The sequence below is a fragment of the Idiotropiscis lumnitzeri genome, chromosome 4 (genome assembly GCF_059441095.1).
Source record: "Idiotropiscis lumnitzeri isolate Australia: NSW breed Sydney's pygmy pipehorse chromosome 4, RoL_Ilum_1.0, whole genome shotgun sequence".
In the NCBI taxonomy this organism is placed as follows: Eukaryota; Metazoa; Chordata; class Actinopteri; order Syngnathiformes; family Syngnathidae; genus Idiotropiscis; species Idiotropiscis lumnitzeri.
Window position 1 is genome coordinate 10,895,044 of NC_142394.1, and position 14,085 is coordinate 10,909,128.

The 14,085-nt window shown below is 42.3% G+C and overlaps 1 protein-coding gene across 1 annotated transcript; it reads right to left on the reverse strand.

The window, feature by feature from the left end:
• Positions 1-569: 569 nt before the first annotated feature.
• On the reverse strand, positions 570-13,820 carry ssrp1a (structure specific recognition protein 1a). The gene is made up of 18 exons (XM_088294310.1): positions 13,742-13,820; positions 13,049-13,122; positions 11,550-11,735; positions 7,501-7,606; positions 7,094-7,287; positions 6,914-7,014; positions 6,707-6,836; positions 6,434-6,537; positions 5,706-5,834; positions 5,392-5,613; positions 5,052-5,124; positions 4,292-4,424; positions 3,502-3,547; positions 3,287-3,422; positions 3,044-3,211; positions 2,266-2,360; positions 2,001-2,184; positions 570-1,010 (listed from the first exon to the last, which is right to left on the reverse strand). The coding sequence occupies exons 2-18, from the start codon at positions 13,100-13,102 to the stop codon at positions 936-938; spliced, it is 2,136 nt and encodes a 711-aa protein (XP_088150436.1). The 5' UTR covers positions 13,103-13,122; positions 13,742-13,820; the 3' UTR covers positions 570-935.
• Between the last annotated feature and the right edge of the window lie 265 nt (positions 13,821-14,085).

The following is a 14,085-nucleotide window of genomic DNA, read 5'->3' on the forward strand; positions in this document are numbered from 1 at the left end:
AGAATGCAAAACGACCGCCAGCCATCCATTTTCTAAAGTGCTTGTCCTCATTGAGGTCACGGCTAAGGAGGAGCCACATCCTGGACTGGTCACCGGTCTATCACAGGGCACATAGTGAGAGACAACCATGCACTCACATGCATGTTTTGGGATGTGGCAGGAAGCAGGCAAGCACAGGACAAACATGCAAACGACACAAGCAGAGATTGGAAACAAACCTCAGAACTGCGAGGCAGCTGTACTAACCAGGAAAACAAACAAACTGAATCTGAACGTGGGCTGATAATGCTTCAAGTGACGATGTTTATGTTCTAATGCTAACAGGTGCCAAACAAGAACATGCACGTCAATGAAGCAATACAGGCTAGTGCTCACAGTACAAGCCCACGCGATACTAAAGACGTCAATTTAGCCTCACAGAACATGCGTGTTGGTGAATGATTTGTACGTCAAAGCAATTAGCTGCCATTTCCCGCCATGTGTCTCATTGATTTGAATTGAATTACAGGCAACAGTAAAACAACACATTCATCCTCAGAAAATTGATGGAGGTAAAGATGCAGCTAAAGAACATTTGAGTTCTTTATTAAAAAATATTTTTTATTCAAGCAGAGAAAATGACAATGGGAAAGGAACTAATAAATGCACCGTTTTCTGCTACGAAACTACAATTTGTATCCACACGGAACGTCAAATGTAGGAAGGGGAGAGGAAGAAAAAAAAAAAACGTAAAAAAATACCAACATTTATTTTTGAGGAAAGACCTAGAAGATAGACAGCTGGGCATATTGTGCTAAATCTTAAAGAAAAACTTACAACTCTGCTGTTGTGTTTTGTTTTCAGTCCGGATGTGAGAAATCAACACGAAAAGTGTAAACCTCAGGTCCTTGAGTGGGTGATATTGTGTGTGTGGGGGTGTGCGTGTGTGTGTGTATTTAATCCGACTCTCTGTCTGAGCTCGCAGGTGTGGATGCAATCTCCTCTTCCTCCTCCTCTTCTTCTTCTGATTCCTGGTTCAAAAAGAGAGGACAAGAAATTTGAGCAGTACTGAAAATAAAGTTTTATAACAAAAAATGTGCAAGCAGGACCTCAATAATTTGACATGTACGGGGAAGGACTTTGATCAACAATGGTAATGGTGGGCTATGTTCCAAGGTCATGAACTACACATGATGGAAAAAAAGGGCATAAGTGTGTCACAAATCATCGTCAAGTAGTGCAGTAGTTAATATTCTTAATTGGTCAGTTTTCTTTCTTTCTTGGCCGAGAAGCGTTCTGCATGCAATTGTTTACAGTACAGAGGTACATTTGGGATAAAAGTGACCCGACTTACACATTTTTGTTTTTTTTTAAGCTTTATTTCTATGTCCGTGAGCTTAATGCTAACAGATCATGCAAATGCGATAGCTGGGCTAAAGGGCTAATGGCATCTGTTGCAGTGTTACAACACTCAAATCAAATGGATATTTTGGGCAAGCAAAACATGGAGATAGACAATCATAAAATACTCACAAGCATATATTCTTTATCCTTTGTGAAAAACAACTAAGATTACTGCAACTTTTGAGTAACTTAGTCAAACAGACCAAAAGGAAGAGTTTCACAACTGTTTTCTACTGCCCCCGGTGGCTAAGGTGCGCACACCGGAAGGGTTGGAATGCATTCACGTTTTGTTTTGTTTTTATAAGGAAATGAGGAAAGATTTGAGTAACGAGCATGGTCACTGAATGAAGTCAAGTCGTAGGGCGAGGCACCGCTGTGCTTTCATTGAGTGGCGGAACAAAATAAGTTTGTGAACCAAGGCGTTGCAGTATAATAGGCCAAGTTGCAGTTTGTTCGACTGTATTGTGTTTTGGCTTCTTAGACTGTAACATTACTCGGAAGCGATTTGGAACTTGAGACGGTGAAGATATTGTGCAGTGTTTGGTTTTCGAAAGTGAAAGAAAGCCACAGCTGAAGTGGATAAGATAATGCATGTCACCATGGACGCTCATATCCACCTTCTTCTTCTTCTTCTTTTTCTTGGACTTGCTCTTGTGGTCCGAGTCAGACGAGCTCTCGCTGGTCTCGATGAACTCTTTGCTCTTGAAGCTCTCGTTACCGCCGCTGCGCTCCCTCTCCTTGTCTCCTCCAGAGGACTTCCGCTTCTTGTCATCCTTTCTGCCTCCAGACTTCTTAGTATCCCTGAAGGGAGAGACGGGTCAAAAAAGGAAAAATCAGAGAGTAGCCGGACCGTCATAAGCCATGTGAGGTTATGAGTCTTACTTGGAAAGGGAAGATTCTCCTCCACCGCTTTCCCTGTACTCTTTCTTTGCAATGTCGTATTGCCTCTTGGCTTCTCCTGCCTTCGTATCCCATTCCTAAAGAACGGACAACAATGTAACTAGGCTTGTTTTGACACCAAGAAAATGGAGCTGAGCACAATAGAATGTAAATTTAATAAAGCAGGATAGGGCTGCAGCAATTGAATGTCTTCAGAATATTCTGCCGGGAATTAATTTAATAGATATCGACTTTGCATTATTAAACAGAATGACATATGTGAGAAGCAGACATCCTCAAATTCTACTAAAGCATCTGTGACTGCACACATTTGGCTTTAAAAAGGTGAGGCTAGGTGAGTGACATGAGTGTCATTGAAAGAGAGCGTGGAGGTGGCTGCCTGTTAACTATGCATTTTGAATAACTACGTGAGTGGCAACTATCGGCAGCTCTTTATATTATACCTTGCATTGGTCGGCTATATTAACATAAATTAGCGACCATCGATAGAAGGTTACCTTGTGTTAGCGATTACAGACATGTTACACGCCATCTTGCTTGTTACGAGTGAAACGATAAACGAAACGAAAAATTGCAAAAGAGCAAGGTGAGTATGTGTGTGTGTATATATATATATATATATATATATATATATATATATTTTTTTTTTTTTTTTTTTTTTTTTTTTTAAAAGTCCTCACTTGAGCGAGAAAATGATCTTGTGTGAACCAACCAACCAAATGGCACAGTCGACGTACCCTATGTCCTTCTCATCACTCACCTCTTTCTCGTCTTTGCCCAGCTGCCTCCACATTTCTCCGGCCTTCTTGGAGATCTCTGTGACAGAGATTCCGGGGTTCTCCGACTTGATTCTCTCGCGGCTGGAATTGAGCCACAGCATGTAGGCACTCATCGGCCTCTTGGGGCCACCTTTGTCTTTCTGCTTCTTCTGTGGTGTTTGGGTTAAAAATTATGTTACTGCTGCAGTTAAATGTGCGAAGCATTGCAACTTCCTGCTTCTCACCTCTTTGCGTGGCTTCCTCTCTTTTTTCTCCTTCACCACTTTGGGCCTTTCAACTTTTTGCTTCTTCTTTGGAGTGTCATCGTCACTCCCATCGCCTTCGTCGCTGCTGTCGCTGGCCGATGCCTTGCTGTCGTACCTGACGGTGGAGTAGAAAATGTTATGTCTGCGTGGTGAAAATCGGGAAAAGTGTTTCGAGGATCCCAGATTATCCTTACTCCTCTGCAATATCGTCATCGTCTTCGCCAGGGTTGAAAGACTCATCTAATAGAAAAGGGAAAGAAAAGCCCATGGCAACTTTTGTTTGACTTCTGTTCAAAAGTATCCATCGAAAAAAGATAATGGCAATACAGGGTAATTAAAGCAATGAGATAAAGTGCTTATTAAGATTCCCATCTAAAATATATCAGGTAACAATCAACAAGTATAACTAATTCAGTCTGCTGTAGCCACACACCTAGCCTGAAGAAAAAAAAATACAGTGCAACTTAGCATCTGGCTAACAGACATTACTTTTTGTATGGTATGTAAAAATTCAACTTTTACAGGTTTCAGATGGCGCCAAAGCAGGTGAAGCCCTTAAATGCTTCATTTTAAAAGGTCAATAAATCTGTACTGGTTAACATAAAATATGAAGTTAAAAGAATATTTTCGCTACAATGAGTATTTTATCCTTTCAACTTCTGCCTAAAATATGTGCATTTTATGGGCAAAACGCTAACATTTTAACTATTATGATTTGGCCGATTTTGGTGCAAAATCCCACAGAAACAAGAGAGAAAGATTAAATGAAGCTGTCAATTTACACAAACAATAAATAGCTTGCTTTTTGTTTTTTGTTCCTTTACTGCGCTGAATGTGAACCAAACTATAAAATGCTGAACCGCGCTTTCTGCCATAAAATTACACCCATTTTTTGTTTTCTCCTCCAAGGAGCTTAATATGTGACCTGCAATGGAAAAAAAACTTGACGGCCTTCTTATCAACAAAATGCACCCGTCAACTCACCGCTGCCACTGTCGGAATCGTCGCTGTCGTTGCCCTCCTCTCTGATCTTTCCCTCGGCCTTCATGCGCTCCAAGTAGGCGTCGTGCTTGTCCTCATCAGAGTCGCTGTACTCGTCAACCTTGCCCTTCATGCCCTGGAAGAACAGTACCTGGTTAGAAAACACCTACAAAAATAAAACAATAGACTCCACACATAATCCACCATTCCCATGGAGATGCTCCTGCACCTGACTGTTGAAGTTCAAAAGAGGAACGCGTATTTCAAAAAAAGTAACATTCGGTTACAATTAGCCTCAGATTGCATTTCGGGCCAGCAACGATTTTGCATAAAACTGTAACGAGTCTGTGAGTTAGTGCTGCCTCCAACTACAGTTGTGTTGTGTTATTGCACACCAAAAGCCGCCCCAGGCCACAACTCTGCACAATGCAAAGACACACACAGTTATCTGCCACACGCCTGCACCCCGTCCAAGTACCAATGTTAGTCAAGAATCACTCCTTGAATTTTCCCCAACCCAAAACCGAAGTTCGCATCACCCCCAACCGAGATGTAAATCAACAATACGGGGCTGGATTTCGGGCAGCACGCCATGCAAGCACAAATCACACCAACCACGAGACGAACATACGAACCTTCTTCTACACAGGTACAAGCACACGCGCACAAGTACAAGGAGAAGGGAGGGTGACAAGTGTCATTAAATGGGATGGATTATGATTGATAAATCAGCGTCTTGACCGAGAGAGGGCAACTGCGTTACCTCTTTGAAACCTCTGTTCTTGATGTTGAGCTTCTTGGCGTTGACAAAGTCAAACAGTTTGCCGTACTCTTCCCTAGAGTGGGGAGGTCGAAAAAATACGTTAGCCAAGGTGAAGATAGCCAATGAAAAACATTTGACATTTACAGGAGCACTTAATTTAAATTCAAAACTTATGATGTCCAACTGTTCAGTCTTTCAAAAGTGTAAAGGTTCAAGTGCATTTGAACCAAAAGCCCTGTATCTCAAACTCGTGGTGAGTAGTGTATATTATTGAAAGGTTCGGTTATTCTTGACCACTGAAATCACTCAATAACTCAGGATAAGGACAAGACGGTGTCACCTCTCAATGTTGCTGAAGGTGTACTGGTTGCCCTGCTTGGTCTCGATCTCAAAATCGAAGGAACGAGTCGTGGTGGTGCCTCGGGCAAAGTTGACGCAGGATATCTCCTCGAAGCGCAGATGCACGGGGGGCTTGTGGACGTAGATGAAGCCCCTCTCCAGGGGATAGAGGAGGCCTGAGGTTGCCTTGTAGGAGCAAGTGATGCATTGAGCCCCAGAGTGGCTGAGAAGGAAGAGGAAATTATACATCATTTTCTTTATTTCATGAAAAAATAAAATAAAAAAAGAATTTAAAAAGTGTGTTTTGGGGCGTACCCCTGGAAGTTTCCAGGTACTGTGATCTTTCTGTTGACCAGGGCCTTCATCACCCGGCTGACCAGCTCGTAAAGAGAGCCCGACATGTTCTTACTCAGTTTGCCCTCAAAACGGCGCTCCACATCATCCCTGACGACACAGAGGAAAAACTACAGTCAAATAGTAGAACTGTGCTTCCCCCCAGTGGAAAAAGATCTTCAGAACAGCTGTGTACTGCAAAGCCGTAACACGTACATCACCAGGACATATTTAATTGGCTTAATGGAAACCTCCTTAGGTACAACAGCGTAATTTTCCATTAATACAAAAAATATTTGTTTGAGGTATTATTTGCAGACATGATCATCTGGTATTGGAATGGTAAATTGCGTGTGGGTGTGGATATGAGAGTTGTGATGTTTTTAGAGGTGTGCAATGACTATAAAAGTGATTCTGGTTCATGTTTGTATTACTTCTGTTTTATGGCTTAGTTTAGAGTTGTAACTTCCTGGTTTTGACTTTTGTCCAATTTGAGCATACGGGGGCATGAGCGTTGTTTTGCGATCCATACACGGACGGCTATATTGGTCTCAGACAATATTATGTGACTCACTTGAAATGGAAACAGAAATAGCCTAGAATAAAAAAAATTGTGGCACTTTGACCTGAAGTATAAATCAAGCATTCTGAAATTTGTAGTTCGTGTACACAAAGTGTCCATCAAGTGTACCTTCAGCACAAAAACTCACTCGCTCATGTTGAGGGAAAGGCTGATGTTCTCCTCTTTGGAGAAGAGCAGAATCAGGAAGTGGTATCGTGTCTGACCCTGCTTGATGGGAGGATCCAGACTAATCTACGCCAAAAGACAAGAAGAGCGAAGCGAGCATATGTGACATTCACAAAGAAAAGGTATGTAGACATACAAGGAAGAAAAAAAAAACATCTTAACTATGAGAAATTTTAATATTCCCTTGAGAGCTGAATTAGGTTGAAAAGAGCTTTAAAGCACAAAGCCTACTTACGACAAAGAACATTTGCCTTTGGTCCTTGTGGGGCAGCAGGAAGAGACGAAGGACGGTGGTGTAGGGAATCTTGTAGTCAAACGTCTTACCGTGGAGATGAAGGAAGGTCGGGTAGATGCGAATATCATACCTGGCATAGACGAAACATGTTGAGAAACGTCAGGGGTGGGCATCAAGGGCCACATTTGCACCTGGCGGGCATTTTACCTTCCTCTAGGCGTAAGACACTGGAGCTCTTTGAAAATACACACGGCATCGCCCGTAGCCTGGATCACATCCGCCTTTGATAACACATTCTGGGCGAAGGCCTGCAGAGGGGAAAACAAGACCTCAGCGCAGTCGCGAAATGTCATTACAAAGAAAGTGGCGGAGGAAACGCCTCCTCACCTCTACCGGGTCTTGCCGCTCGTCCGCTTGGCCTGGCGGCACATAGAAGCGGACCTCCATGAGCGAGACTTCGGCGTCGTCGTTCTGGTGGAACTCCAGGGTGACTTCATTTTTGCCCGTGGCGCACTGTGACACATTGGATAGGGGGACCTCAAAGGCTGTCGTGTCATTCACGTCGAATGACAGGAGCGGTCCTGAAGTGGAAGAAAAAAAAATATATGGTAAACGTACCCTTACTAAAAGCACTAAAGCAACGTTTTTGCCAACCTAACTGAAAAACTACATAACTGATCCCCTTGAGCAAATTCAATTTAAGTATGGACGTGATTCAATATAAACTGTGACTCGCATACCCTAAAACAACTACAAATCCACAATGAGTGCTGATTGCCACGCTGTGTATTTACCAGAGAACTTGGCCGTTCCCCAGTTCCAGCCCTTCACACACATGTCCTTCTCTGTTAGCTCCATGCTGTAGTTTGCTTTGAAGAACTCCGAGATCTTCTCAAAGTCCTGATACAGGGAGAGAGAAACCAATAATGTGTCGTCACAAAAACTCTACAGTGATGCATGGGTCAAAGCTTAGCAAAACATTTCCTCACCCACTCGAAAAAAAAAAAAAAAGTGAACAAGGGCTCGAGGGGCTAATTAAACGGACGGAGTAAAAACCACGCCTGTCATTTGGGCCTCCCAAGACCACAGGAGGTGAACATCATCCATCTAACTATTTTGTCCTCCTACACTCAACGTTGCCGCTGACAGACAAAGTTTATTTAGATTGCAGGCTGGCTTACAACCACACAACACACACATCTTAATACACACCCAGGCACTGTCCTCGTCACATGTGGAAGTGATTGCGGCACTCACGGAAGAAGAGAATTTCAAGACTCTGTGGGAAGGAGAGTTTACACACCTGGATATGTGCTCGTCTGCGTGCTTATTACAGCTAATTAGAGCCCACATAATCAGTGAGCGTGCACGTGCATGTGAGGCTCATCAGTCCGTTTGTTCACGCTGATCAAGGCACTGTTTAAACGGAGAGCACGTGTTTTAGTTTTAAGTGTTTCGCGGCGGACTCATTGATGACCGTCGGTGTCGTCACCGTTGTTGTTGTCCTAATAAACACACATCTTACAACAAACACACACACACCTCAGTCCAAACTGGAGTAGCCATGATGTCTACTGAATAAGATTCCAATGATTACTTTGGTGAAAACTGCACGGAAAAAGACGCAAGTGGTGTACGTACAGGGCCAGCGTGGTAAGTCCATGAGTGACAGAGTCTTAATTTTTTTTACATTATTATCCAGAATGTTACATCTCCCAAACGCTTATTGAGTGCAGTCAAAACAAAAGGCGATGTAACACAGTGTCCTTGTGAAAATTTTGCGTTGACCATTTTCACCCCCAGCTTTAGCTGGAACAATAAACATCTTGTCTTTGGTGTATTCAATTGAATATTTCGGTAGGTTGAAAGTGTGACAGGGTTCTAGAAGGTCCTTACTAATAATATAGCTTCACCCAAGAATGAGGTGCTTTTTTTTTTCCTAGTCAAAATAATACTCCTTACATGCAAAAGGTTGTTCTTCTCAGTTATAAGTCAGCTCACACTGACAGAGAAACAAAGGATGGCCACCATTAAAACACATAGAGGTCCGAGGTACTCGTATGTGCGAATGTGAGCCGCTCAACCAGAAAAAGGATTTGCAACTCATTGTACGGTATTCTGTTTTTATGTACATTCACGCAATATCCCGTCATTGGAAATGTCGCTTGATTATCACGGTATTGCTACAAAACATGTGCAAATTGCTTACAACAGAAGCAGTAAAAAGTAATTCCTCCCTTTCTTCCCAGCTAAATAGTTGCTTAAATGAGCTTAGAGTGATTCTGAAAGTATGACTTCATGACCTGCATTTAATTACAGTAGCTTAATAGGCCACAAATTGCAGCTATATTTAAGTTCAAAACTAAACAAATCTTAAATCTTAAATGCAAATGTACCAAAAAGTTAAATATAACCAAATGGTGGGCAGTTATTCTATCACGTACCACTAAGGGTTTTTAACATCCCAAGTTTTACACTGAGCAGTGTGGAGTCAAATGAATGATGAACTTTTTTCTTACAAAAGTGATGCTCCAAGCTCCTATCTAAGGATTTCTGTTTGGTTTGAAAATGAGGAAAAGTGTTTTTGGAGCATTCAAATGACCAGAGTGTAACCGCATTGAGATCATGTACTGGATATATTTCAGTACTGTATTCTTGCGATCCGAAAAAGAATGAGCAAATCGCCTCCTAAAAGAAAAGTGAACATTTTTTCTTGAGTATTTAAAGGCGAGCTTGGTCCTGAACAGAGCTGCTCCCAGGCACACGTTCAACATCTCGCCAAGGTTACGACACGTCAGTGTCTACACAGCCAGAGGCTGAACTAGCAGTCATTGACCAATTACTGACACTGAGGCATACTAAACAATGACATCACACACACCGGTGCTCAGCGACGCAAGGATTTATCTCTGAAAAGTGGTCTGATTAACCCCAGGAGACGCTGCTCACGCCACGTCGGGTTATAGCAGAGCCTTCTTTCCACTCATTTCCTGGCATCCTGACAATCTTTTTGCACGCACGGCAGCGAGGGAGAGGGAAAAGAAAAACACACAGGGAGATAAAAACAAAACTTTTTTTTTCCCTCCACAGCAGTCTCAGCCAAATTGTTCCAGTGAACTGATATAAACAGTGACTTACACGAGGCCGTGATTACGCTGTTTATGCAGCACATGTGCGAGCGACGCTTTCGCTCATTAATCCTATTAGGGCCTGACACACACACACAAGCAGACTTTTCAACAATTCGTTCACATGGGGGCAGCACAGTGGCGCTGCGGGTTGCGCTGCTGCCTCAAAACCAGAATTTTAAGTTCGAATCTCAGCTAGGGGTTTTCACGTTCTCCCTTTGGTTGAGTTATCAACGATTGCTTGCTTGATTTTTTTTTCTGCGTGTTGGACGCAGAAATTTCAATTCTGACTTGTGTTGTCACAATACCAAAATGACTTTGATACACCCATACAGAAATGATACCACAGCAAAAATATCTGTCGAAACTTGCCGTACTCTTATTGTATGGGGCCTCACAGGCTTAATAAAGTACCACTTTCAACATAAAATAGTGCACATGTTTCCCAGGAGTGACTAATGATGCAACCACCCATAACTATTTGCAAACTGCCCAATAGCGCAGAAGTACTGCCACTAAAAATATTGAAACGTGATTTTTCGGACAGATACTGCGATTTCAATTCACAATTTATTTTTTCTACAAATGCAGTTTCAGGCTACTATTCATATACGTGTACTGTTCCAAATATGACAGATAATTACATCATAACATCAAAACACATATTTGAGATATTACTGAAATAACATAAGGACACAAAATAGGCTGTGAGAGGGAGGCTGTCCTTTCTCAAGTTTTTTTTTTTTTTTTTTAAACAAGGCGAGGTTTTGCAGTACTTAAGTATCAGTAAATTACGCAACATCAGTTACAAGCAAGCTTTAGATATGCCGCCGCTTGAGAGAAGTGGAAAACAAAAAAAAAAGCAAGAAAAAGAAAACCAACAATTGCCAATGCACTTTCATCAGTTTCTTAAACGGGACAAATAAAAAAACAACCCCCCCCCCAAAAAAATGACAAAATGGTAAGCTTGCAAAAAAGAGCATGGAGAAGATGCCAACACTGCACTAGCCGCAAGATAAACTGCTAACACGCCTGACTCCAGCCTCCTGAAGTTACATAATGCACCTGGCCACTCTCTACTCTTAAATATATTATGTAGTGCGCTTGACTTTCTGCTTAATTTATTCTTTTTTAAATTGTTTAGACTTGTAAGTCACCACATATTTTAAATTTTCTTCATTAAAAATGTGACAAAAAAATGGTGTCCGTTTTATTGAGGCTGGAACGGATTCATGGAAGATCACTTCATTTCAATGGACTTTATCACGGAATGACTCAACTCTTAAGTGGAGGTAGAGCAGTACTGTACGTTGCCCGTAGGTGTAAATGTCTGCCTAATTGCAGATAGTCGTACGTGTCAAACCTGTTACTGGCAGGTTCCCCAGACCCCAAACAGGATGAGAGGAAAATAAATAAATGGATATTGATCGAGATTGTTACGGAGAAGATCTCTTCCCCAAACGTCAACATAAGTAGTTTTTAAGACTCCCCCTTGCTTGTGTTACATCCCACTTTCATTAACAATCCACGAGACAAGCATGCCTGAGTCTCTTGCAAAAGGAAGGTATCATTTATTTCATGGAAACATTTGACTATGGGATTCCCAAGAGAGGAAACTATGCCAAGCCTTAACACAAAAACAGCTGTTGGACCACTCCTCTAAAAGAATTCATAGGGCCCATGGAGATGATGTACACGTGTAATTGGACACTCACCGTGTCCCTGAAGCCGTCGTATTTGTAGATGTGTCCCGTGCTGGTGCTCAGCTTGATTCCATGACCTAAACACACGCGTCGCCACTGAGCCAGGCTAAGTTCACCTGCCGGGATGCTGTCGACCTTTCCCGTCTTGCTGCTCTTGTACACCACGTTCTGCTTGCTGAAGCGCAGCCGGCCGTCATTCTGCAGGGAAGGCAAAAAGAACAGGGCTCCTTTGAACAATGAATAAGTAATGTGCAAATATTTTGGAGGGTGTAAGATTGTTTTTTTTTTCCCAATCTAAAATGTGCAAAAAAAGGAATTTTTTGGGCAACCGAGGACCTCATGTATGTACCCCGCCTACTGCACGAAAATAGCAACTCCCGCGACCCTATGTGAGGAGGAGAGGTAGAGATAATGGTCGGATGGACAAAGTTATAGTATAGATTTGTGCGTAGTAAATAACAAGGCCAGTGTTATTTGGGTAGATGTTCCGTAAATGTTCGAGTACATATAATTAGATACAAGTAGCAAACATCAGACCATATGACGATTATTTCTGGCCGATGTTTCAAGAGGCATAATAAGCTGATTTAATTGTTTGGGTCCGAGATATTGACAAATGTTTCCCTTTAATTCAGTGCCCAATGGACATGCCTTGTCCACCTGGGGGCAGTATAATACAAAATCATCAATCAATCACAGTCATGCTGGAGCCTATCCCAGCTGTCTTTGGGCGCTAGGCGGGTTGCACCCTGGTCTGGTCACTAGCCAATTGCAGGGACATGTAGACGAACAACCATTCACACTCACAATCACACCCATGGACAATTTAGATTGTTTAATTCATCTACCATCATCATCGAAAGCGCTTATCCTTGCAAGGGTCGCAGGCGTGCTGGAGCCTATCCCCACTAGCTTAGAGTAGAAGGCAGGGTACACACTGAATTGGTTGCCAGTCAATCGCAGGGCACATGCAGACAAACATTCATACACACACACACGCACGCCCCTGCACGCGCCCGCCCGCACGCGCACACAAACACACGCACACACACACGATATCGCCTTTGGACAATTTAGAGTATTCAATTTACCTATCATGCATGTTTTGGAATGTGGGAGGAAACCCACGTGGGCACAGGGAGATCATGCAAACTCCACTCTGGAAGGCCCCGCGCTCCGGGATTCGAACACACAACCACTGCAAGATGAGATGCAATACTTTTGCATGGGACATGGCGTTGAAGCAGAGAGAGTAAAAACAACAAAATGCTAATAAATGAGTTTTTCGGTAGTTAATGAGAAAAAAATGTGAATTGGTGAATGCGTGGATGTGCAAATGACGACTTCACTTGGAAACAACAAATACTTTGCTACTAATGCATTAATCCAATCAAAGAGGATAACATCGGTCAATCATTGTAAGGCATTATTGAGAGTATGTCTCATACTTCCAATCGGGTCAGGTATTCTTTGACTGTCACACGGAACATGCTTTATGCTCGGGTCCTTACCCAGGAGCCTTTGACTTCCTGGTAGATCTCGTTGAACTCCAGTGTGTCTCCCATCTCTGCTACAGGATAATGCTCTACAGACACAAACACGGTATAGAAACATGTAAACACGCAAAGCGACTAGTGTTTTCAGACTTGTTCACACTAAATGACGTTTAGCAAATAACACGAAACAAGGAGGCAAAAGTAAAGAGGGACGTAGCTTATTGTCCACAATACCCACACTCGGGAGTGATGATTCTGTATATTTGCACTTTTCTTTCAATATCCTCGTTTCAATTGCAAGTTTCACTTTAGCACTGTTTCCATGCAACACGTAACGTAATTTATTAAAGTATGGAGAACACGTAAAACTTATCACTGCAACGTTAACTCGAGCTAAGCTAACTTGAAATCCACGAGGTACGCTTCATTTACTCCATTGCATTGCGCCGCAGCCTGAAAGCATGCAACTCGTATCTGGGTTAAACATTACGGGATCCCGCACCGCCCCATTTAGACACAACATGCTCGACATCGAGCGCTCCAAGCAAGAAAGGCCGGTGTACGCAAACAAAATGATGGTATATTGAATCAATTGCAAATATAAACTGAATTAAAAAAACAGATAAAACGCGTCTTGTTCCTTATAGATATTAAAGGCTCGTCTATAGTTAACCATTAACGCTTAATGTGAAAACTTCAAAGTCCTACTGTCAATGTGATGAAAAGGTCCGCCTGTTTCCCGCGTGTAGCATCAGGCGCTAACCCTACGTCACAGGAAGCACTTCACTATTATTTCCCGTGGCACGCTGAAACGCACTGTTTAAAATATACATATATTTTTAAAATTACAGTACAAACACCTTTTTCATTATAAATCGTCATATTCGACAAGCCAATTTGTTCGCATAAATTATTTTATAGGTTTGTTATAGCGGTTTCGTGGCCATTTGATGCAGTGATTATTTTCTACCACTAGATGTCACAATGGAGACGTTTCACATTTTTCCCAAATAAAAATGAAAGCACTTTTTTTCTAAAGCTTATCACGAAGT

Bases quoted from the DNA above. Each gene is read 5' to 3' on its own strand.
- ssrp1a (XM_088294310.1), bottom strand. From the start codon at position 13,102: ATGGGAGACACACTGGAGTTCAACGAGATCTACCAGGAAGTCAAAGGC. The intron at 7,607-11,549 runs GTGAGTGTCCAA...TCCCTGTATCAG, and splicing joins ACGACGGCTTCAGGGACACG to GACTTTGAGAAGATCTCGGA. The intron at 2,185-2,265 runs GTAAGACTCATA...CTCTCCCTTCAG, and splicing joins GGAGAATCTTCCCTTTCCAA to GGATACTAAGAAGTCTGGAG.